This window comes from Nothobranchius furzeri, chromosome 11 (genome assembly GCF_043380555.1).
Source record: "Nothobranchius furzeri strain GRZ-AD chromosome 11, NfurGRZ-RIMD1, whole genome shotgun sequence".
NCBI classification, from domain to species: domain Eukaryota; kingdom Metazoa; phylum Chordata; class Actinopteri; order Cyprinodontiformes; family Nothobranchiidae; genus Nothobranchius; species Nothobranchius furzeri.
In genome coordinates this window covers 43,475,192-43,498,195 of record NC_091751.1, presented here as the reverse complement: position 1 = coordinate 43,498,195, position 23,004 = coordinate 43,475,192, and the positions used below count along the sequence as shown (strand labels likewise).

Below are 23,004 nucleotides of genomic sequence, written 5' to 3'. Positions count from 1 at the left end.
AAGATGGCGACAGCTCATTTGAAACTGCTTTTACATCAATTTTGGACTTGGGCTTTATTAGATTCAGGAGCAGATAGATGTGTTGAAGTCCTTTATTTATAAAAAGGATTTATTTTTGCCTTCAACAGCAGACCACCTCGTTTACTGACATCTGTTGCGGTGAGTATGTCACATTGTTGATTGTCCACCAGCATGTGGAGATTGTTTGAAAGACAACGGTAGAACCCACCCCACGACCGAGAGCCGTCAATAGAGCGTTGCTTGCCAGGTTATGAAAATGTATGAATGCAGCCACAATATCACGTGGTAAAAAGCTGCAAAAGGTTGAGTTTTCATCAAATGGCTCCTTTAACAAAACTGCAATATGAAAAATTTGTACTAGTGTTGATAGAAAGTTACTTAAATTGTTAGAATATGTTTATATAGACCTAAAACTTTAAAATTACATGGAAATTTAGTAATCTAAACAAGGGATTGAACAAAATTTAGCATTTTTTTCACACCTTTGCATAGAATCCTTACCACAACTAAGTTCAGCAAAAAATAAAATTATGTTTTACCGCAAATTAATTTTCACACCCCTGCTTAAGCACAGCTACAGACATTTTCACAACTGTCCAAGAAATGTGCTCAGGTTCTCCTACCATACCCATACCATACGCACCTACTTTCTACCATAAACTGACAATGAAAACTAAATTATGAATATGCATTTCTTGGTTATTTTAATGAACCAACAAATGCAGGTTGGAAAGGTACACAGAATGAATGTACAGAAGATATGTTAGGAATATTATCCATTCACATAAGCCTGTTGGTAGGCAGCATTTCCTGAGTAGCCATGAAAACCGAGATGGAAATAGAGGCAATGGAGAACAGTGCTGCTGCAGTGGTGAGCTGTGGAGCTGCAGAGTGACCGTCGCAGATATAAAAAATAAGAAATATATAAAAACATAAAAAGGCGTAGTCAGAGGAAGATGGCAGTAATCACCGATACTTTCCAAACATCTGAAAGATGCTCAAGGATAACTAAATTATTCCAGATCTAAGAGGAAGATTTAATGAAAACATTTAAAATATGTCTTAAACATGTCACCATCTCACAGACTGCGCTTCCAGGTTTCCCGGCTCCAAAATGTATTTCTGCCAGTCCAAAGTTTGCTTAAAGTTGCGAGCCTATACTTCTGTCAGGTTTTTCTTTATAAATCACAAAGTTTTCATGCAAATTCACATTTTTCATGCATAAGCAAGCTTTATAAATGAGGCTCTGCTGTGCCATTTCCGGGAGCTACAAGTGAGCCACATTACTGCTGAGCTTTAGATGTCAGATTTTGGATTCTTATTTCCTGATATTTGGACATCTCGCCTCGGACTGGATAACAACTCAACTCAACTCAGCCTTTATTTATGAAGCACCTTACAGGCATGAGCATGCCACCAAGGAGCTGTACAACAAAAGAGTAAAATAATAAAACATATAGCGCTACAGACATAATTAAAACCACAAATGAGAATTACAAAATTAGAATTATAAAAATTATAAAACATTAATAATTGCTAACCCACAGAATTAAAAGCCAGTTCATAAAAGTAGGTTTTCAGCCTCATTTTAAAAACTGCTACTGATGGAGAGTCCCTAACAGTTAGGGGCAGTGCGTTCCACAGTTTCGTGCTCCACCGCTGACTTGCAACATGGATGTTTTAAATCCACAAATAACACAAGTTTGAAGGAGTTCTGCTGTGTGGTGAAGTTGCTATCGCTAGCTTCTGCTAGTCAAGACATCCTCTGCTGATTCCTGGATGTTAAATCTGCGGCTTTCCCCGTAGCGAGCCAGAACAGCTTGGAAGAACACATTTTAGTCTGTAATTGTAAGTAAATCCTGCTCTAAATAGAATGGACAAAACTGTGTTGTTAAAGCTGTTATTGTTTTGTGCACATGGTATAAATACTAAATCAGCTGACTGATGTTGTATTTAATATTACTAGCAGGACATGAACAGTGAACAATCTGTTTCTCAGAGTGGTGCTGCATTTCTCCTGCCATTCATACCTGATCCAGTGTTGTCTGGGAAACGGAGTAGTCTTCGATGCTCAGCCTGTCTTTATTGGACACCACCAGCTGAAATATCCTTGCCAGGGAGGAAGAAGCAATTTCATACTGCAGGGTGTTGTAGTGCTTCTCTCGCTGAACGCAGCCCGGGAAGGAGCTCTCTATAAAGCTCTCCACAGGCTCCAGCTCCGGGGACAAGCCTGCTTTAGCTGCCTTGATTTTCATGGTCACTACATAACCGTCGCCAAATCTGAAACGAAAAAGCAGCAAACAAACGATTTCAAGTGATTCACTGTTTTTCTTCAAATATCCGAAGAGGGCTACTGAACCCAAGGTCTTACTTGTATTTGAGATGCTGAATGGTGCCGAGACACTTGAAGGTCCCGTTGACCATGATGGCTAGTCGAGTGCAGAGAGCCTCGCACTCCTCCATGCTGGGGTAGAAAACAATCACCGCTACTTTCTCATTTACACCATTTATCATTTTTTTGTGATGAATAAAATTAAATAACACACTCATGGTTTCTTTAACATTTCCAGGTAACAAAGGCAATAAACCATTTTAAACCTGTGAGACGTCAGCACCACAGCTCTGCCGTCCTGAATGACACTCAGGATGGCGTTCCACAGGAAACGCCGAGAGTGCGGGTCCATCCCCGTTGTTGGCTCGTCCTGAAAACACACGTTTACAAATACACATACAGGTCCTTATCTCTATCAGCATATGGCAAAAATCACAGATTTATGCCTATTTGAATTGAGCTGCACAGTTTGTTGCCAAATGATAAAACACTGGAGGCCAGGACTGTCTGAATCCATATGGCTTCCCATCTGGAGTTCATTGATAAATCTCTGCATAAAACCCAAAAATCAAACAATGGGCCCGGGAGCTTGTTGTCATTGGCCAACTCACCAGCAGCACCAGTGCTGGGCAGCCAATCATTGCAACAGCTGTGGAGAGTTTGCGCTTGTTGCCTCCACTGTACGTTCCTGCACAGTAGCTTGCATATTCTGTCAGACCCAGTTTCTGGATGCCCCACTCCGCCACCTGCAGAAAGAAGAACATCAGTAGTTAGTGGCCACTTCAATGCACTTGGTACATAATTAGCAAACAAACAGGAAGGAGGGTGCGCAAAGCAGCATGAACAAAACAGATATCTCTATCATCTGTGCAGCAGAGCATAACATCCTGAGGCAGTTCGATATGTAAAGCAGCTGGAAAACAACTCACTCTGGAGATCTCTGACTCAGGTACCCCTCTGAGACGAGCGTACAGGTAGAGGTGCTCCCTGCCGGTAAGGAGCTCATCAATGGCATCAAACTGAGGGCAGTAGCCCATATTCTGGTGCACGTCAAGGATCTCTGACAGGATGCTGCAGAAGACAGAAAATGATTCTCAGCACAGTAACATTGCAATCCATTTGACATACTGGGAGAAAATAGCATCACATCGTTGAATGATGGTTATTTCAAGATGCTACTCAGACCTGAGTGTAAGAATAATAGTCTCTAAAAAACAAAAGTATCATCTATTTTTTGACATTTCTGTCCCATAAAATAGATTAAAGATAAAAGTGAAGGCCTAAAATAGGGATGTTGTCTTGGTTTTTAAACATTACTTTCTTTAATATGCTGCGCTAGCCAAAGACAGGAGCAGGTTTACTTTTGTCTACTTTAACCATGCGGTGTGTACCTGTAACCAACCACAGTAGCCTCTCCATTACTAACATCGGTGTCACCCGTCAGCATTTTAAAGGTTGTCGTCTTTCCAGCCCCGTTTACTCCCAGGAGACCAAAACACTGACAAAGAACAAAAACAATCAATACATGGACAGAAAACCCCTCAAATAAGGGAATAATGCACTAATAAAAATAGAAACCTAATATTTCACTCTACTTGGCAAGACCAATTTCCTACTAAAAACCAAGTATGTATGCAGGTTTATTCAAGGGGGGGGGGGGGGGGTAACTTGTGGTAAATTGTAGAGATTTCAGTAAAAATGAACTCGGTGACCTCACCTCTCCTGCAGGGACTCCCACACAAATCCGGTCCACAGCTGCCCTCTTTCTGCCTGCATACATCTGTGCAGAGAAATGACAACAACTCCCTTTATTGGAAAAGCACTATAGAAACGACGACATAAATATAGTGGTGTAGAAATACATCTGCCTGTGCACTTTTAGCATAATTAGGGTTTTATCAGTTTTTAATGCAAAAAAGACTAAAGATTAACTTTCCTTATGCAAAAGGGTAGATGTTCTCCGTTTCTTTCAAACCTAATCATAAAGAACAGTTATACTTGTAATGTTGTCTATTTTTCATAAATCTCAGTTATCTTTTTTTTTTTGGTCTATGTTGACATTTTAAAGGTGTCCTAGAAAGAGATTTTTTACATTTGAATATAGTTCTTTGAGCCTCTGTGTGGCATACGACACTTTGTTGGGCTTAAAATGGGGCCCTGATAAATGACCAAACACTACCCCACTATGAAGCACTACAGTGGAAAGACTGGTTTGACCCGCCCACTCATCCAGGACATGAATATTAATGAGCTGCGGACAAACAATGAAGCGGACCACAAGCTATTGATCTATCTCCCAATACATCCTGGATCATGAGTGGCCCAACATTTTGTTTTCCTCTCGTCCAACATACACATTAGCAGTAGCTCGGGATAGCATTAGCTGTAGCTTGGGATAATGTTGTTCTGCAATTAGCATTACTCTGACCGAAGTCTATGATGGCCGACGCTGAAGTAGGGAGCAGGGTCGGGCAAGCTGTGAAGGGTTTCGGTTCGGGCTACGAAAAGTGGGGGTTACTGTAGTATTTTATCAGCCAGTCAGAATGGGCATCAAAATACGTAATTTCCTCTGCTGGACATCTGTCAAAATAAAAGTCTAAACAATGTGTCCATAATGCCAGGATTACACTGTGGGATTTTTGGAGCTTAAAATGAATGATTAAAATACGATTAATCAAGATTAATTAATTTAGAAAGCCTCAGTCTAATTCATTAGATTATTTTTTAATCAAGTCTCATTCCTAAAAATATATTTTGAATTGAACAGTAAAAGAGGAATACGTAATTGGTTCTATTTGTGTTTCGACTATTTTAGGATGAATTTCTTGTTTTTATATTATAACATTGTGCTGCTGGTGAGGACTAGGCTTCATGGTAATTATTGGATGCACTGATAAAGCTTCAGCTTTATAATGAAATGTCTGAAGTCGTGGTTGAGTGAGTGACCTTTACCTTTGAGAGATCTCTGATTTGCAGGATGTCCATCTTGCTGCCTCCTTCATAAATCCTCCGCCTCTCTGCCGCTACATCCTCATCCTCATCCACCACCGGTGTTTGCCTGAAGTCTGACAACCTGACCAATTAAAACGTATAAACATCTATAAAGGTGCTCCAAGAAGAAAAAAGAAACAACATATAAAGCTGCAGCTTTCTGACCCTTTTAGACTTTTTATATTTTTGCTGGTGTGTGTTAACACTTACCAGTGATCCAGGAAGAATCGATACTGAATCAGAAGATTGAGAATAAAGTAGACAAAGCCTTCCACCGCCATAAAAACTATGTTTTTACCCACAAAGTCCCACCGGAAAGGATCCACTGTGTATTCCTCACCTGAAAAAACAGAAACGAGCCTTTATTTAGCACAAAATGCTGCAGAAATAAAGATATTCAGACTGCAACAGCATTATTTACTGATCTGAGTCATTTGATGTTAAAACACCTGAGATGACTGTGTTAGTTTCTTGAGCCATTTTTCACTGCAGCATGTTTTATGTTGACTTTACTTACCAAACCTGGCGTAAACATCGGTAACGGCCTGATTCATGGCCATGTCTATGAGTCCTCGCCCCAGGCAGAAGTGAGGGAACACAAGCAGGCATTTCTTCAGCCACTCGTTGAACATCAGCAAAGACTAGCGATGCAAAAAAGTCCATTTATTTTAAATAAACTGGTGCTCTTTGTGGGAAAAAAAGACAGGTTGTATCAAAATTTAGTTAAAAACACCATCTAATGCATAATAATAATAATAAAAAACACACTTGATCTGAGATATATCTGCTGGATGATGCCCTGAATGAGTGAATTTAGTAAAAATAACTTTTTTTAATTTAGCATTTTTATTTAACGACGCTTGGTTAGAAAAATCTAACTCATTAAGGTTCTGAGATCATATTAGAACAAGAAAATATGGCCTAATCCACCTTCTGAGCTTCACTCATGACTCATCCGCTGTGGAAGAAATGGAGCACAGATGTTCAGTGGAGAGAACCATCTGGTTCAGAACATCTCCATTTTTCCACTTAACAGGTCACAATGAAAACGGCATCTGTGTCCTTTTCTCCAGCTCCTGTTTCATGTTTGTTGTTCTTGACAGGAAAATGTGGTAGCTATTTTTTCTCTTTGTCCTACATACTCTGTCCATTTTTGTAGCATTTATGGTTTTGTTTTCTAGCTGTTTGTGTTTAACTTCTGAATTATGGTGCAACAAGTCCAACTCCGCACAGATGGTGTTGACTCTGTCACAGTGGGAAGAAGAATATCACTGTATTCCATTCATCTTGCTTAGCTTAAAGACACAATACTCTACTCTACTCATCTAGTCCTAATTCTCTACTCATAATGTAACTTTTGTCATGTCCTGTGTTCTCCCCAGTTTATTCCATATTTCTCCCCCCAGGTGTCCTTGTCCTCTCTGTCCCTTCCAGTGTGTTCAGTCTAGTTCAGTTCTGCTCCTCGTGTATCCTTTCAACATTTTATAGTCTCTTATCTTATCTGGTGTTGTACAGCCTTCTTGTGTTTTAGTTTTGACTTCATTTCTCTTAGTTCTGTTCTCTTGTCTTTGTGTTTCCTTGTTAACCAGTCACACCTGTGGATCATTGTATCAGTAATCATCACACCTGTTCCCTGTCTTCACTCACCTCCTCAGCAGTATTTAAACCCGGTAAGTGTATCATCTGCATTCGATCCTGATCCTGATCCTCATCCTCATCCTCATCCTCATCCTCATCCTCATCCTCATCCTCCACAACCTTATAATAAAGCTTTTGGTTTTAACCTACCGGGCTGTCTCCTGGATTACCTGCATTTTGGGTCTGGCTACAACCCCCAAATCATGACAAATTTATTTAATCCATATTTTGTAAATTTTGACGTTATGCTGTTTATTGCATGTTACGACACACATCTGCACTCTGGTCCTTCCAGAAGACAACGACTAGCATTTAAACCAATTTATAGTTGTTTTTTACCTCTTTATTATTTAATTTTTAAATGCATATTTATCAAAAACATTAAGAAAATCATAGACTTTTTGGAAAATATTCTGTAGATTGACAAGAAAAGCATCAAACCAACAGTCACACAGGGTGGAGGTCGTGTGATGGTCGGGGCTGCTTTGCTGCTTCAGGACCCTGGTCCACTAGCTTTAATTCATGTAACTATTATTTCTACTCTCTAGATTAAAATCCCCTCATAGAAAACCCAGATTTGACCCTGAAACTGGCCATTTTTGCCAAAAACCATCCAATGTGCATTATTTGACATTTTAACTCTTTGGATGATCTAATCGGGCTGCGCACTGTTGCCTTGCAGCAAGAAGGTCCTGGGTTTGCATCCTGGCCTGGGGTCTCTGCATGGAGTTTGCGTGCCCTCCATGGCATGCATGTGTTCTCTCTAGGTATTCCGGCTTCCTCCCACAGTCCAAACATATGACTGTCAGGTTGATCAGTCTCTCTAAATTGTCCTTAAGTGTGTGTGTGTTGATTTGTGTCCTGTGTGTCATGTTGCCGTGTGACGCACTGGCAACACATTTGTTGTCATTGTCTTTACAGCAATCCTCTTAATAAGTGAGCATGTAGCGACAATGGAGAGGAAAACTCTCCTTTAACAGGAAGAAGCCTCCAACATGAGCAGCCATTTGCTGCAATTCACAGGGGGTTGATAAGATAAAGCAGATGCATGCACAAAATTGGGACGAATAGGGACAAAATCATTCATTTTACATGTGAAATATGAAAGGTTCCTTCTCAAAAGGCAAAATATGACACCAAAGTGAATTACTTGCAAAGAAAACATAATTTTCTGCTAAATAAATTTAATTTTTGATGTCTGGGGTGCTTTTCAGGTTAAGTTTTACATTTTTGCTCTTCACTTTTAATTGTGTCCTTATCTTTTCTTTTTATTCACCCACTTAAATATTTGGTTGAGGTGTTATTTCTGACTTTCACCAACACATGTTTAAAGTGTAGAGAAAAGCAGTATCGAACCGTGACAATGCAATGTAAAGGTTGTTCTTTCACCGTCATTCAAGAGATTTAGGAACATTCAGCACTTTTGGTTTCAGATTTTCTTTGTCTCACGTCCATTTGAGCTCTATTTGATGCAAGAATGTAACAGTTTCTTTTATAAACTTACTCGATTGTTTTCAAATAGCTCCAGGATGAAAGTGATGGCGCTGCTGTTGATGCCGATGAAGAGGTTGATGCAGGACAGGGACACGTACGCTGTGCTCGGAACACTGAACAAGTAGGACATCGGGTACATCATGGGTGTCACCGACCACCTGTAGGGGGAAAGGATAAAAACTTCCAGAATTCCTATCTAAATCCCTGTTTAGGTATTGTATGGCATCAATGGATCTTCTGCTCTTTATATTCTTTGCTTGTAAAAATTAAAACAGAAACATCAAGGTACAATTTGTACCTAATCTCTTAAGCTTTTGAATTTTTTATTTTTTCTGTCAGAAACTAAATCGAGTTTCTAAAAGCAGCAGCTCACCCGTAAAGAAGCAGCAGAGCGATTAAAGCTGGCAGGTTTGTTTGGGATGTGTAACATTTTTTATCAAAAGCCATAAAAATGCCGACCACCATGGCGGTGCTGAGAGAGTAGTTGATCTGTGGAGGAAATGAATTCATAAAGGCGTTTTCTAGCTTAAGCTCCCCTTCCAACATATAATTAAACATCTTGAATGAGTCAAGTTCAGTTAAAAAAGTGCATTCCAAATGGTGACTCACCATGTCCCAGAAGAAGTTGGCCACCCAGTAAACCAGCGGACTGACCCCGCTGACAAACTGCAGGTGTTTGGCTTTGGTCACCCGCTCCTGAATGAGGTAGAGGACGAAGCTGGCCGGGATGAAGGACATGGCGAAAATAACACAGATGGCGACCACAGCATCCACAGATGTGGCCAGTCTGCAGAAAGACACATAAACTCTGCTTTGGATCATTTTATTTTAAAAAACTAAAAATGCAGCTTGGTTTTTCAATCCAACTTTATTTAAATCCAGTTGAAATTCAACAAAAAAGGAAAAGACCTGAAACATAAACTACACCAAATCGTTCAAGTTTGCGCTTGTAGAATGCTATCTGTTAGCATCAAATTGTTCTAAAGTGCTTAATAAAAGTGTTAAACTGCAGCAAAACTAAACATTTTTTAGTTGATTTGTTCATTTCTACATCAGCGATAAACAATCTAAACCCTCTAATCCTACAAAAAAATGAACAGTTGCACCGTTACTCACACAGTGACTTCAGAGAGCTGCTCCTTGGTCAGATTCAGAGGGTGGTTGATGGCGGTGATGCCAAACTCCTCGGGTTTGACAAACCGAGGAAGGGAGGCTCTCAGTATGGCATTGTTAGCCACATTCATGAATGACACCATGGCGTGCCAGCCTTTGTTATTGTACCACACCTGGTGGAGAGCAGAGTTACAATAAATGCCTCTGAAAGCTGATTCATGGGTTGCAAAAAGACCCTCGTCAGATGTGACCCTTGAAATCTCACCTTAACATTAAACTCACTCTCCATGTAGTGTAAGAAGGTACCAAACTCCCTCAGTGTGAGTCTGCAGTAGTGACCCTATGAACAGAGGGGATTTAGTAGGAACTGACAGGATCCACCGGAGAGTCCGTAGTGAGCTCCTTCAGCATTTACCCCAGTTATGTTGAGCATTTGCCCCAGTTGGTGGAAAACGTTCTGGATGTCTTTAGGGTTCACGTCCAGGATGGGAAGCTGTCCACCTACGGAGAGACCGCCGTATCTGATGGGGAAAAAGTTAGATTTTCTGCAAGATTGTCCAAAACTAATGGTTCCAGTTGCAGACTGAGAGTAGCAGGAATAAAATGATTACCTTTGTTCATTCACCCAGTATTTACTCTTCAGACTGCAAAAGAAGAGTAATTAAGAGCAAATATCATTAACACATGAAGTTATTATCTATTTTATTTAGTTTTTTAGTGCTTCTCCTGTCAATATCCTAATCTTAGAAATTTAATGTAAACCATTTCCAAGCAGGATTAGAAATACCGGGGAGCTAGGGGGAGCTTGGCTCCCCCAAAAGGGTGATGAATCTTTGAACCCTGAATCCGAGCCCACCTGGTTCTGATGAGACTGGCGTAGGTTTTGACCAGATAGTCAGAGATGTTCCGGTCTGTCAGATCCAGCATGATGTCCCCTGTTGCCTCCACCCGCTGCCGAGGGGGTAGGCCCCCGGCGCCGGCGGGACAGATGGGCATCATGGTGAGCTTCTCACTGGTGCTGCACTGGCAGGAAGGTGATGGGTTTCTCTCGTTCCATTCAGGACTCTGGAAAGTGTCCAGGACCACTGAGGGCACTTCAGGCTGCTCCCACTCAGAGACGCTGGTGTTGCAGGACATCCTGGAGGTTAAGGAGAAAGCAGAAATCATTTAGGATGTACAGTAGATAAACAAAATAAACATTTCTTATTGAACATAATTCATGTAAACCTATGTATCCATTACATATTAAAGTTTTTATGGACACACCTGGACCTGTAGAGTAGTTTTAGCTCATGTCTCATCCCAATACTCACCCTAGCGGTTCTCCTTGCATGCACCGTGTTCCCAGACCCGGAAAGTTCAACAGCCGGTCGGCAAAATGTTTCATTCTGGGATCAAGTGGACGCTCATTGCTAAAGGTAGTAAAAATAATTAACAATAGAATGAAAATTTAAACACCTCACGTGTGATTAGTATAACGTCTTTGTGAACTTAGAGTGATAAAGTTTAGAGCACTTGAAATCCCTTTCTGTGGGAACATTTGGTTTATACTAGCGGTGCTCAACAGGTGGCCCGCGGGCCAGGTCCGGCCCGCAGGGACCTTCTTTGTGGCCCTCCAAAACATCAGCACAGCCCCGGTTTGCACTGTAGAGGTAGGAGCGGTGCTGGTGTGTATTGGTGTTAGCTTATATTGTATTGGTTTGTGTGGTGTAATGAGGCCAGCTGCAAACTGGATTAACACATGTTCAGTCTTAGACATTTCATAGCTGGTTCATGCAAATTCTTGTTTTTATTCATGACATTGCCGTGCATTTGATATTTTGTTGTTGTTCTAATTAAATATTTATGAAATTATAGCCTGTTTTTCCAGCAAATAACCACATACATTTGTATTAGCTGAAACTAACAGCAGAAACTCTTTTAGACTTAGCTCATACTGAATCTTTATCTTTCCAAACTTAGGTTGTTCTGACACCAATCATAAGATGATAATAATTCATAACATCTCCACAGAAGTACACTTGCAAATATTTGACCTATTTCTTTAAATAGTTGACATTAAAATCTGTGTTCGTGTCAGTCTGACCTGAAGAAGATGAACTGTTGTCCGTACATCCAGGGGGTCAGAGTCAGACTGGGATATTCGCCAAAGGGAGGGACAATCAGGGTGAAGATCAGAGATATGAAGACAAAACTTGCAGGAAGGACAATCTGAAACCACATAATCACAATGTTCAAGAAATATAGGAAAAATAAATTAAAATATCTTCTCTCTGTCACCATCCAGCACCTGTGCCAGGAAGTCCTTCTGGCTTCTCGAGGCGTGGTGCAATCGTTTCACCAGCAAAGCGTGGAACTGCTTCAGGGTCAGCATTGTACCTTTCACCTGTCTGGAGGCTTTTCCTGCACTGCTGTCGGATGTGTGGTTTAGACCGTTTTGTTCTACCGAACACAGGAAAACATCATTAAAGCACCACAGATTAGCTGGAATTTCACACTTTAAAGGAAGACTAGGCAGTTTTGGCTTGCTTTTAGCACCCCCTAGTGTCCGTCTAGTAGAATCAAAAGCAAAACTTATCTCCTCGCTGTTCATTCGTCTTTTTAACGCCTTAAGCTGAAAGCTGAAATGTCTCCTCAGCCTTCATTAGTGTCTACAAGTGTGATTAATCAACAAATAAGCTGTGTTCATGATCTAAGACGTGCAGGAAGCGTGCTGGAAGCAGACTACAGCCCCAGGTATGTCAGTTGAATTTTTATCTTATTTTTATCAGCACTCTGAAGTTGCAAATACCGTATTCTGGCTACAGGGGGCGGTGGGGGTCTGAGTGACATTTCAATAAACATGTAAAGGGTCATTTTAGCACATACTGGCTCAAGAAAATGATTTAAAAATATTAAAAAAGTTGCAAAGTTTGTCTTTAAGGCAAAACCCCAAAAGTTGCATTTGAGTACGTGTGTGAGGATTATGTGTCTTCACACACAAGTACAAGAGCGTGCAAGCAGCAGAAAAAGAAAAGCTGCTTCGTTCATGTTTAACGGACAAACTGAACCCTCCACAACAGAACTGGGTGTAAATGAGGTTTGAATGTATGTTTCATACATCGTTTGTCAGATAAACCACACAGTAAGAAGGCAGAAAATACTAAATTGATCAGACCATTTTGTTTATCCGTCCAGTTCATTCTCTGACCTTCATCTCCTCCTACACCAACTCTGCTGCCATTTTTCCTCTCCTGTAACATCCACTGCTCTAGAGGAGGTGAGAAAACACACAAACTACAGGGTTACAAACACAGCACAGTCTAGAGCAGCTGCGTAGCCTCGGTGTGTATTTCACCTACGCCATGCACCGTGATGGTGACGGCGCAGCGAATACAGGTGAGAGGCGGGAGGATTAACACGATAGAAAGGGAGAGGAATTGGTCCAGAATTTGATTCCAGGAAAAGGCCAAGTAGAATATCAGAGGTGGCATTTACCAGCGGTGGTGGAATTATTTGCTGCTTCTCCATCTGCTGTGACCTTTAAGAAGATCTGGAAAGAGGAAAACATCTTCCTAAAACTTTAAAAACCTTTCGTGCATCGGCTGCTCAGACATAATTCTGCAAACGACTGAGGAAAAAGTCTAAAGAAACTAGCAGTCTGTTTTCTTATCCATTCTCCATCGATGATGCTCCTACCTCCTCCAACGACGTATCTGAGATGCCGAAGCTGCTCAGGCCCATATCGGCGAGCGTCTCCTCCAGCTCCCTAAACAGACTCGCATAAGCTCGATGTTTGAAACCCTTATTCGGGAGCAAATAGGTCAACTCCTGTCCGATTGTCTCGATCAGCTTTGCCTCAGGGACGTGGTGATGGATCAGACTGGTGATGTTCTCTACATCCCCTGGGGGCGTAAATGGAGTTATGCATTTAGGTGCAATGTTTTCCTGACATAAGAACATTAAAAGGAGTAATGAAACAGTATTATTCATGTGCTGAATTGCAAATGTTAATTTTGTGGTGATGCGTGGATGTGACCTCAAGCAGACCAGGCCGAGCAAGCTCATTGGTCAACATCAGCTGCTTCTGTTTTAGTTTGTTTCACAGCTCTGATTCATTGGTGATAAAAGGAACGCAACACAGTTAGTTTAGTCTGCGTTGAGTTTGTCTGGAAAAATTCATCCTGGTGTTTTAATTGTTTGTCGCAGAATAGAAATGTGCTGTGTGGAAAAGGCTGAAGCTTGAAAACCAAAGAAAATATCTGCAGGGGCCTGAGTTAGAGTCTGAAGTATTCACCTTGGCAACTAATTATGTGGTAAAACTGGAATTTTTGTCTTTAAGGGAGAGCCGATGCGAAAAGGCGAAGCTCTTGATTAACCGGTCGATACGCTCCAAGCCTCGGTGGTCACGAGTTTTAGGTAGCGATCAAAAGAATGAGGTCGCAGATACAAGCAGCCAAAATGAGTTTTCTCTGCAGGGTGGCTGTCCCTATCCCTTAAGGATAGGGTAAGAAGCTCGGTCACCTGGGAGGGGCTCAGAGTAGACCTGCTGCTATTCCACATCGAGAGGAGCCAGTTGAGGTGGCTCAGGCATCTGGTCAGGATGCCTCCTGGACACTTCTCTGGTGAGGTTTTCTGGGCACGTCCAACTGGGAGAAGACCTAAAGGAAGACCCAGGACACGCTGGAGGGACTATGTCTCTCAGCTGGCCAGGGAACGTCTTGGTATTCCCCCGCAAGAGCTGGCCCAAGTGGCTGGGGAGACGGAAGTCTGAGCCTCCCTGCTTAGGCTGTTACACCCACGACCCTACTCCGTATAAGTGGCCAAAAATGGATAGCTGGATACAACTCTTTTTTTTTTTTTTTGGTTTTCACCAAGAGACCAGATCTCAGAGGTTTGTTGTTTCCACTTCTACATCAGTGCTGAATGGGATAAACTCAAGTTCTGATTTCCTTTTCATTTGTTTTTTGTTTTGTTAAGTTTTGTTTGTTTGTTTGTTTTGAACACTGATATCCAGTGTTCAAAAATCTTCAGTAATTATTTTCTATGTCTCAGTTTCTCTGACGCCACATATCTTTACTTTTAAAGAATAAACTTGAACTCATTTTTTTTATCTCCAGAAAAACGGGTTCTCAGTATTTACTACATAAGTTATTAATGTTTTTTATTTAAATTATCAAAATGCTAATAACTGATATTACATTTTTTAATTCAGAGAGAAAAAAACTAAAACATTTGTCATTTGTTGCTTTTTCTCCAAATCATTTAAGAAAATATTTTCCTGTAAGCTTTAATAAAAAATAAGCTTTACTGAGCAACAGTTCTGTTTTCAACATAAGCATAACTCCCCTGATGGCTGCCTTGCACTTAAATGTCCACTTTTACCAAAATAAATTACAAATTAATACAAATAAAAAATTTTACCACAATGCTAAACATGCGTTTTGCAGGAACAGTTGCTTTGGGACGTTCAGTTAAAGCAACATACAAAATATACTTTTTTTTACACATATCATATAGTTTCCTAATGTAAAATAACCCCAAAGTGTTTTCTTGGCTTCACGCTTCTTTAAGCTGCTGCAAACGCCTGGATGGGGCATGATTGCATCATCCTGCCCCGCCCCTCCACACTGAGGAAGTACCTAACCTGCACGCTCCTCCCCAGTCCTGTAAACACTCACGCCCACTCTCCAGCTGTGAGATCTAGATCTACATCATGAATTGGGTGGGATTTCATTGAATCCAAGCATCCTATTTTAAAGTTGGTAAAATGTCTCAAGAAAATAACTTGTATTTGAGAACAAATTACATCTTCACAATGTCAACGGTAGTTTTCTAGTATATCTGAGCCTGTCTGTGCTCTAAAAGGGGTAAACGAGCATGATGTAAAACCTTTAAAGAAAAGTTACCGTCTAGAACTCTGTCCAGCTGGTGAAGCTGATTCTGGGACTGATCTTTGTATCTGGTGCAGATGGAGCAGGAACAGGAGCAGTCTGAGGCACAGTCGCACTCATTCTGACACAGAGAGAAATTATTTACAAAGTCATTCATAAAAACACTCTAACAGAGGCTGCACCTCTTTATTAAGAACGGGCATCCATGATCAGAGTCAAATCAGTCGATAGACCCTGCTCACCTCTCTCCTCCTCGTGTCCTTGATGCGGCGCACCAGCGTCAGGTAGAACCCGACACCGAAGCAGTTTTTGAGGAAGAGCGGCGACCCGCAGCAGTACAGCTGTCCTTTGGAGATGATGGCGATGCGGTCGCTCAGCAGGTCGGCCTCGTCCATGTGATGCGTGGACAAGATGACTGTGCGACCTGCGTAAGGAGCAAATGGTTCATGTGTTTGTTTGGGAGAACAATGCTCTCATTAAAGTGAATAAAGTGGTTAAAACAAACCATTAAAAAGGGCAGGTGTCATTCATTTCTACAACTTTCTTCTCATTTAATTTTTCTATTTGATCTCTTGACAATTTAATTCCAGATCCCAGAAGAGCTGCTAAATATTTAGTTTCACTCCTCAGACGTTGCTGTGTAACGAGGCAGTTTACTTCCTGTGGAGATATTTTTACCAGTTCTGTATTTCAGCAGGAGGTCCCAAATGGATCTTCTGGAATAAGGATCCACTCCTGAGGTTGGCTCGTCCAGAATCACGACCTTTGACCCTCCAACAAACGCCATGGCAACCGACAGTTTCCTCTGCATGCCACCTGTGATGGGCGTGAGAAGCGTGTTTAAGAGGGACCCAGTTAAATTACCTTGAACATCCTCTTTCACTGACGGAAACAAGTAACTGACCTGAGAGGCTCTGAGCCTCATCGTTCCTCTTGTGAGGCAGTCCGAGGTCTAACAGCATGTTCTCCACCTCCATCTCCGCCACCTCTCGGCTCCGACCCTTCAGCAGCGAGTAGAACAGGATGTGTTCCTCCACGGTGAGGCTGATGCACCATGATGGTGAGGAAAATGGAGAAGTTAGGGAAGAAAACAAGCAGAAATGTACGTTTATTCAACAGAATTTGGTATTTTTTTTATTATTCTTACTGGTTGAAGAGAATGTTGTACTGAGGACACATCCCCATAGAAGTGCGGATGATGTCTATGTCTGTTTTAATGTCTCTCCTGTTGATGTAGGCGGTGCCAGAAGTGGGAGGATAAAGACCCGTCAGAATAGACCTGAAAAAACGAGAATCACACCTGAGTCAGTCTGCACCTGAAATGAAGAAAATGTTGATTTTCAGTATAACTTTGTCACTTTGTGGTGGCAGCGAGGTCCTAAAACGCAAGAAGATGCAAACATTGCACCAGCAATGACAAATCCTTAATAACGTAAATAATCCCAGATCTATCATATTGTAGATCTACTCACAGTGTGGTGGTCTTCCCTGCACCGTTATGCCCTAAGAAGGATGTGATCTGTCCCTCGTAGAAATTGATGTTAAGGCAGTTGACAGCTGGACGAGAGCATCCATCGTACACCTTCACTAGATCCTGAATCTGCACCCCCAAAACCAGATCCATCGGGTCTGACTCGAAGAATAACTGACCTGGCAATGACAAGTTATGCCCAATTATCTCCACATTTATTTTAGCAGATTCTTCTGTAATAAATCACATGTTCCAAACACTTAAAATCTCATTTCTTTTGAGAAACTGCCGTTTTGGTTCGACCTTGATGGCAGCTCCAGTTTGATGTCTTGATTGCTGCTGATTGAAACTACAGCATTAATCTCTCAGGAGAGCATTGAAGCTTTACCTGTTTTTACAAAAGGTTTTGGTGCAATGTTCCCATGCAACACACACACACACACACACACACACACACACACACACACACACACACACACACACACACACACACACACACAGCCAACTTGCAAACATGGCAAAGATTTGAAAAATCAGCCCTGCAGGGGAGAAGGTGTGTTGCACCGGACTCATGCATGCAAAGACATAAAATAAAGCACTAAAAGATACACCGGTCTGTGTTAGGACTCAGATTTTGTTGCAAAAATTTTGTTTTAATGGCAAAACAAGCATTAATATATTAAAAAACTGTCAAGCTCTAGGGATTGTGCATCACAGAGAAAAATGCAGTCCTCCAGTTCCTGATTCATACTCATCTTTCCTCTCAGGTATGTTATTCCACCAGCAGAGCCCTAAACAAACACTTTATTAGAATAAATGAGTGGGCGTGTTCATGAATTTTATTAGAAGTGGTCAGCTGTGTCTGAATATTCGAGCTGCTGTACTGACTTGCTATATTTAAAAGTTTCAGCCTTTAGTTTGGATAAAATATAAAATTACGAGCATTGACTGTATCTAGCTTTTAGAGGTAAGGAGTGAGAGATGTTTAAAGTGACCATATTCCCATTTTTATTTTAGATTCGATTATTTTTGGCAGAAAATATTGTGAGGAATAACCTTTTAATCAGATATCGATCCATTTGTTCCCATTCAAAAAAATCTTAATTGCTCCTCTGCATTTCACGTCTTGCCCAGCAGATGTCACCAGAGTGTTCCTTCCATGCAGTCTGATTTCTGCTACATGCATAAAGTTAAAGGTAAAGTCAAAGTCCCATTAGTTGCCACACACACACTGATGTGTGTGCGAAATTTGTTCTCCGCATTTGACCCATCCCCTGGGGGAGCGGTGAGCTGCAGACACAGCCACACTCGGGAACTATTTAGTGGTTTAACCCCCAATCCAACCCCTTAATGCTGAGTGCCAAGCAGGGAGGCATTTGGGTCCCATTTTTTCAAAGTCTTTGGTCTGACCCGACCAGGAATCGAACTCTGATCTTCCACTCTCAGGGTGGACACTCTACCACTAGGCCACTGAGCTGGATCCTGACCTTCCTTCCCAGTGTCCTCCTCCTCCTCTAGGTTGGGATTCTCCTCGAGTAGCTTCAGGTTCTCCTTCTGTCTCTCCAGCTGATCCCTCTTGCTTTGGTGCTTGCAGGTTTTCTTGCTGGCTGAGCCGTTGCAGGTGTACGTCTCTGGCGTCGTTCTGCTCCCAGCATCCAACTCCTGGTTTCCTAGATCGGGTCTGTTGGGATCTAAATGAGAAAATTACTGCAATCTTATAAGAAAAGTCTCAAAATTCATCCCTAAAGTCATTAGATTTTTTTTCAACTAAAAGTGTGATTTTACATGTCTAGCCTAACTGCATATTAAACTAAAAGAATCAAGAGGTCATAAAAAGTGCTCATCAGCTAGCTAACCTTGATCAACCATCTCTGTGTGTGAGGGTTTTGGCCTCTGCCAGTATGAAGGCTGGAGTGGGAAGTAGAACGGCCGACCAATGCCGTACTGTCCTGTAGTGTGGAAATATGGTGTGGTGAAAATAATAACATAAAATACATCCAATTATTAGCATTCAACACTTTAGCGGCCCAACCTGGGAACACGTTGTCCAGGTACCAGGCCAGGACGGCGTAGAGGACAGCATCCAACAGCATCATGAGGATGGATGTGAGGAAGGAGTAAGAGTCTTTTTCTAACGGGCTCGTTTGGATGTTGTTCCACTGCAAACCCAAGCCCTGCTCTTCATACCGAGACAGGTACTCGGTCCCGAAGCCGAAGGCCACTGGAGATAGCAAGCTCTAGGAAAGCAAAGCATATTTGACATGCATTTTCCCTTAAAGACAGAGAAGGGACAAAATACCGTCTGCGCTTGCAGAGTTTACTGATTTAGTTGAACGTGTAAGCAAAAGCCGACGTACTGCAGCCAGTTTCATGTTGGTGGTGATGCGGTCCTGCCAGGCAAAGCAGAGGATGTGAGGCAGATAGAGGGTGAAGTAGATGATGCCGCTGCAGGCAGCTGCCAGGTTGGCCTTGTTGAAGAAAACGCTCATCAGGAGACACTGCATGATGGTTGCCACGGTGAAAACCAGCAGGAAGAAGAAGACGACGATCGGGTCACTGTAATTCAGCACCTTCCCTCCCTGAGAGAAGAGCACACGCACAGAGGATGGGCTTCATTTGCACTCTGGAATATTGGTTCACACTTCCTTGGAAGGAAGAGAATTTTTAACAGTCCTCCACAAGATGGAGCTATTGCTCCCTCCAAATTCCAGCTTTAACTTCCAACTCTATTTTCTTTATCTTGAATTACTTTCTCACCATGATGATGGTGGTCAGCAGTGCCGTGCTCGCAGTCATCATCACAAAGCTGTCGATGAACCACGTGTACCAAATGACCCCGCTGTCGACCCCCATGGCTTTGAGGGTCTCTTTAAGGCGCAGCTCCTTCTCAAGCACAATGCTCTTCACAGTCATGGAGACCGAGTAGATCCAGGCCAGCACCATGAACATGGGGAAGCAGCGGTTCAGCGTGATCATGAAGCTGTAGAGAGAAACGTGAGATCATTCTTGCGACATGGTCTATTAGCACAAATGTCCAACATGTAGCGTGTACAGAAGGTTCTCGGTCATCCAGGTCATGGGAATCCAAAGGGGTTCGACTGAAGGCAACTGGACTTCTTCGGTTTCATGAAGATGTTTCGCTTCTCATCCGAGGAGTTTTGTCAATTCTGACTGGACAAGGCTCCTTGGATGTATAAAGACACACTACATAAAGGGTTGTTTAAAGAGAACAGCTTTTTAAACCTATTTTAGCAGCAAAAGGTTGAACCTTTACTAATTAGGTGTAATGAGTATTTTGTTGTGTAAAAAAAATAAATACAAATTGATCTAGTCGATCACAGACGATGACGGGTGGCTTCATTTATTCGTCTACATTTTTCCACGGAACATTGTTCTTGGTTAGGTAACAATAAAATGACTCATCCGGCAAGGTTCCTGAATGTTGCACTTTGTTTTTTTCAAAACATTAATTCAGAAATAATATTTGCTTTATATTTGGTTTTATTTTCCATAATTTAGGATTCATCACCATTTATTAACATGTGTTTATTACATTAGTTAGATATAGGTGTAGATTGTTTTGTGAGGTTTACTAAAGCCAAGGCTGTTTTTAGTCATACTGAATTAACTTAGAGTCAAAATCAGATGGTGTCAAAACTCTTGAAAGTCATTTTAAACCTGCACACCAAAAAGATCGGTAACTTTATCTGGCTGTTTGAAACTTAAAACCAAAGAACCACTGCACCGACAATATTATACGAAGAAAAAACTCATCGGCAGGCTGACAGCTTGAAACAATACGTCATGGCATAAAGAATGTAGAAAAACCTCCTCTCTCTTGTTTACCATCAGGTGAGAGAAATAACCCACCTGCAGTTCACGCTACAGAAAATGTTTTGTTTACAATAAAAGTGAAAACTTGTTGGAACTCTGATGTTTCAAACCACAGGTCAACTCACAGGTCGTCTACGTAGCAAGGATACGGCATCTGTTGGATGTAGACTCCAAGTGGCCGATCGTTGCCGGTGTGAAGCTTGATAATCCCTTGTTCAATCATGTCCTGCACGTAAGCAAAGCCACCCCAGATGTACCTCTGGTCCTCCATGGGGTCCGCTCTGGGACCAGGATCCCAGTACCTGAACAAGGACATTTTTTAGAGATCAGACGCCAAACAAACATTTAAAGGTCAACTTTGCTCATAGGCTTAATACATTTGCAGTGGTCTCTAGCAGGACTGAATTACTCGTAAGTCACACTCGGGGAAAAAGATCCAGTGCTCCTGTTTCAGGAACTAGAAGTGAGGCAGATCAGAGATGAGCTTCAGACGGCAGGATTTGGAGTCTTATTTCCTGATATTTAGACATCTGGCCTCTGATTGGCTAACAGCAGTGCAGCTCTACCACTGACTCGAATTACTCTGTAACTTTGATGTTTTATCTCCACAAATTGCACAAGCATGGGGGAGTTATGCCATGTTGTAGAGTTGCTAATGCCAATGGTTAGCTTCTACTAGTCTAGACGTCGTGAGTCAAGATACATGAGTCCATGAAAGTTAAAGCTGTTATGGCGAATCGGCGAAACAAGCTAGATTTTCAACGCAAACAGTCACAGAACACTCCCCCGGGGTATCGTCCCTGGATCTGCATCTTCCAGAACTGGAAACCTGCATTGCACGTGGCAACAACAGAGGGCTAAATACCCGTTGCTGTTTTCTAGGTCCAAGCATTGTTTGTTGTCCGTGACTTCAAACTGTTTTTTTTTGGGGGGGGGGGGGGGGGGGGGGGGGTAGTTCGACCTAAAGTTGAAGTGTGAAGTGGTAGCAGCCGGCTGTTTCTCCATCTCTGATATTACTGAGCAGAGAGCCTCTCACACCAGTGGTGTTCTGTTGCTAACTACGCGAGTGAGTAATGAATGGAGGACCCAGGGAGGTGCGGAAGTGTGGCGGTTTGGCGAGACCGACAACCGGATGGTCTAATGGTTGCTTACTGTCCAAAATGTGTTATTGGTGGAGGTTTTTAGACAGATGCGAGATAAAGCCTTTGTTAATTTTATATTTAGTCCCCCACATCATAGCTATACTATGTTAGAACATTAATAAGCGTGAAAAAATGTTTTGCTAATTTGTCATCCAAATTTGCTATTTACAGCGGTGTGTCCTGTGCTTTTCAAATCCTGGAGTTTCACCGTCTATTTTCTATCATAGTTAATGCAGGAGAAAGGTGTAGGAGACTATTTTCATGTTCAGCCTGCACGGAAAACTCAGTGACTGATTTTAAACAGAATTCATTGTTAAAAATGTTTTTTCAGCCTAGTTGACCAGTGTTTGCTCATTGTTGTATGAAATTATCCCAACCAAAGGCTTCATTCAAATTTCAGGAAAGATAAAATACTCTGAATCCACTCATGCCACATAAACCACATGAACGCAGCCTCTTCTTAAGCGGATAAGTCTGACTTAGAGCTCTGTAACAATCTGATTATTCAATTGTATAGAGGCAGGACTCCCACTGGCTCCATTACAGCCGTTCGGCCTGTTGTAAACAGCTAAAAGCGCCCGTGCACACTAGGGACTATTGACATACCGTCTGCTCAGAAATTAGATGTCAAAGAAGAAGAAAATCATACAAGTGGTTTACACAGGAGGATTAAAGGGCAAATAATGAGTTAATGTAAAACCACCAGTAACGTTTAGAAGGCTGCTGCATGGGGAAGACTTCCCTCCTATAAAGAAAGTGACGAGTAAATAGAAATTGCTTCATAAATGTGGCTGCAGGGGTTGCTTGGTACTTTAAATGTTGGTGGTTACACCCAGCCTTAATCCAGTGTTTGAATAAATCAAAAAATACAAGCACACTGCTTCTATTTTATACCCTAAGTCTTTGCAGAGTTAATGATTTCACCACTGCTTTGGAGGGTTGGGTATTAGGATTTTCTATGTTGGGGCAAATAAATCAAAAGGCAGCCTAAGAGACACGCTGCAGTACAAAGCATCTCTGTTTGGCTTTTAACTAAACGTATGTATTGCTGTTCATTAGAAAAGGCTAATTAACAGGTGATTATTTTGAATTTCA

The 23,004-nt window shown here is 41.8% G+C and overlaps 1 protein-coding gene across 2 annotated transcripts in view; it reads right to left on the bottom strand.

Annotated features, from left to right (window-relative positions):
• abca4b (ATP-binding cassette, sub-family A (ABC1), member 4b) overlaps nucleotides 1-23,004 on the bottom strand; it is a 48,671-nt gene that overhangs the window by 1,972 nt on the left and 23,695 nt on the right. Inside the window, exons 14-49 of one of the 2 annotated variants that reach the window (XM_015956280.3) lie at nucleotides 20,893-21,069; nucleotides 19,691-19,913; nucleotides 19,291-19,512; nucleotides 18,966-19,170; nucleotides 18,790-18,882; nucleotides 18,421-18,624; nucleotides 16,935-17,112; nucleotides 16,610-16,741; nucleotides 16,367-16,506; nucleotides 16,141-16,278; nucleotides 15,705-15,886; nucleotides 15,478-15,583; nucleotides 13,268-13,473; nucleotides 13,067-13,121; nucleotides 12,780-12,839; nucleotides 11,880-12,031; nucleotides 11,676-11,800; nucleotides 10,903-11,001; nucleotides 10,446-10,727; nucleotides 10,201-10,233; nucleotides 10,005-10,110; nucleotides 9,855-9,929; nucleotides 9,593-9,762; nucleotides 9,086-9,263; nucleotides 8,850-8,965; nucleotides 8,487-8,634; nucleotides 5,862-5,985; nucleotides 5,555-5,684; nucleotides 5,306-5,426; nucleotides 4,071-4,133; nucleotides 3,745-3,851; nucleotides 3,283-3,424; nucleotides 2,965-3,099; nucleotides 2,620-2,723; nucleotides 2,393-2,485; nucleotides 2,052-2,301 (exon numbers count right to left, since the gene is read on the bottom strand). In XM_015956280.3, the coding sequence (XP_015811766.1) occupies nucleotides 2,052-2,301; nucleotides 2,393-2,485; nucleotides 2,620-2,723; nucleotides 2,965-3,099; nucleotides 3,283-3,424; nucleotides 3,745-3,851; nucleotides 4,071-4,133; nucleotides 5,306-5,426; nucleotides 5,555-5,684; nucleotides 5,862-5,985; nucleotides 8,487-8,634; nucleotides 8,850-8,965; nucleotides 9,086-9,263; nucleotides 9,593-9,762; nucleotides 9,855-9,929; nucleotides 10,005-10,110; nucleotides 10,201-10,233; nucleotides 10,446-10,727; nucleotides 10,903-11,001; nucleotides 11,676-11,800; nucleotides 11,880-12,031; nucleotides 12,780-12,839; nucleotides 13,067-13,121; nucleotides 13,268-13,473; nucleotides 15,478-15,583; nucleotides 15,705-15,886; nucleotides 16,141-16,278; nucleotides 16,367-16,506; nucleotides 16,610-16,741; nucleotides 16,935-17,112; nucleotides 18,421-18,624; nucleotides 18,790-18,882; nucleotides 18,966-19,170; nucleotides 19,291-19,512; nucleotides 19,691-19,913; nucleotides 20,893-21,069 (5,074 nt within the window). The remainder of the gene's footprint in view (nucleotides 1-2,051; nucleotides 2,302-2,392; nucleotides 2,486-2,619; nucleotides 2,724-2,964; nucleotides 3,100-3,282; nucleotides 3,425-3,744; nucleotides 3,852-4,070; nucleotides 4,134-5,305; nucleotides 5,427-5,554; nucleotides 5,685-5,861; nucleotides 5,986-8,486; nucleotides 8,635-8,849; nucleotides 8,966-9,085; nucleotides 9,264-9,592; nucleotides 9,763-9,854; nucleotides 9,930-10,004; nucleotides 10,111-10,200; nucleotides 10,234-10,445; nucleotides 10,728-10,902; nucleotides 11,002-11,675; nucleotides 11,801-11,879; nucleotides 12,032-12,779; nucleotides 12,840-13,066; nucleotides 13,122-13,267; nucleotides 13,474-15,477; nucleotides 15,584-15,704; nucleotides 15,887-16,140; nucleotides 16,279-16,366; nucleotides 16,507-16,609; nucleotides 16,742-16,934; nucleotides 17,113-18,420; nucleotides 18,625-18,789; nucleotides 18,883-18,965; nucleotides 19,171-19,290; nucleotides 19,513-19,690; nucleotides 19,914-20,892; nucleotides 21,070-23,004) is intronic. The other variant, XM_070541589.1, reaches the window with a different exon arrangement.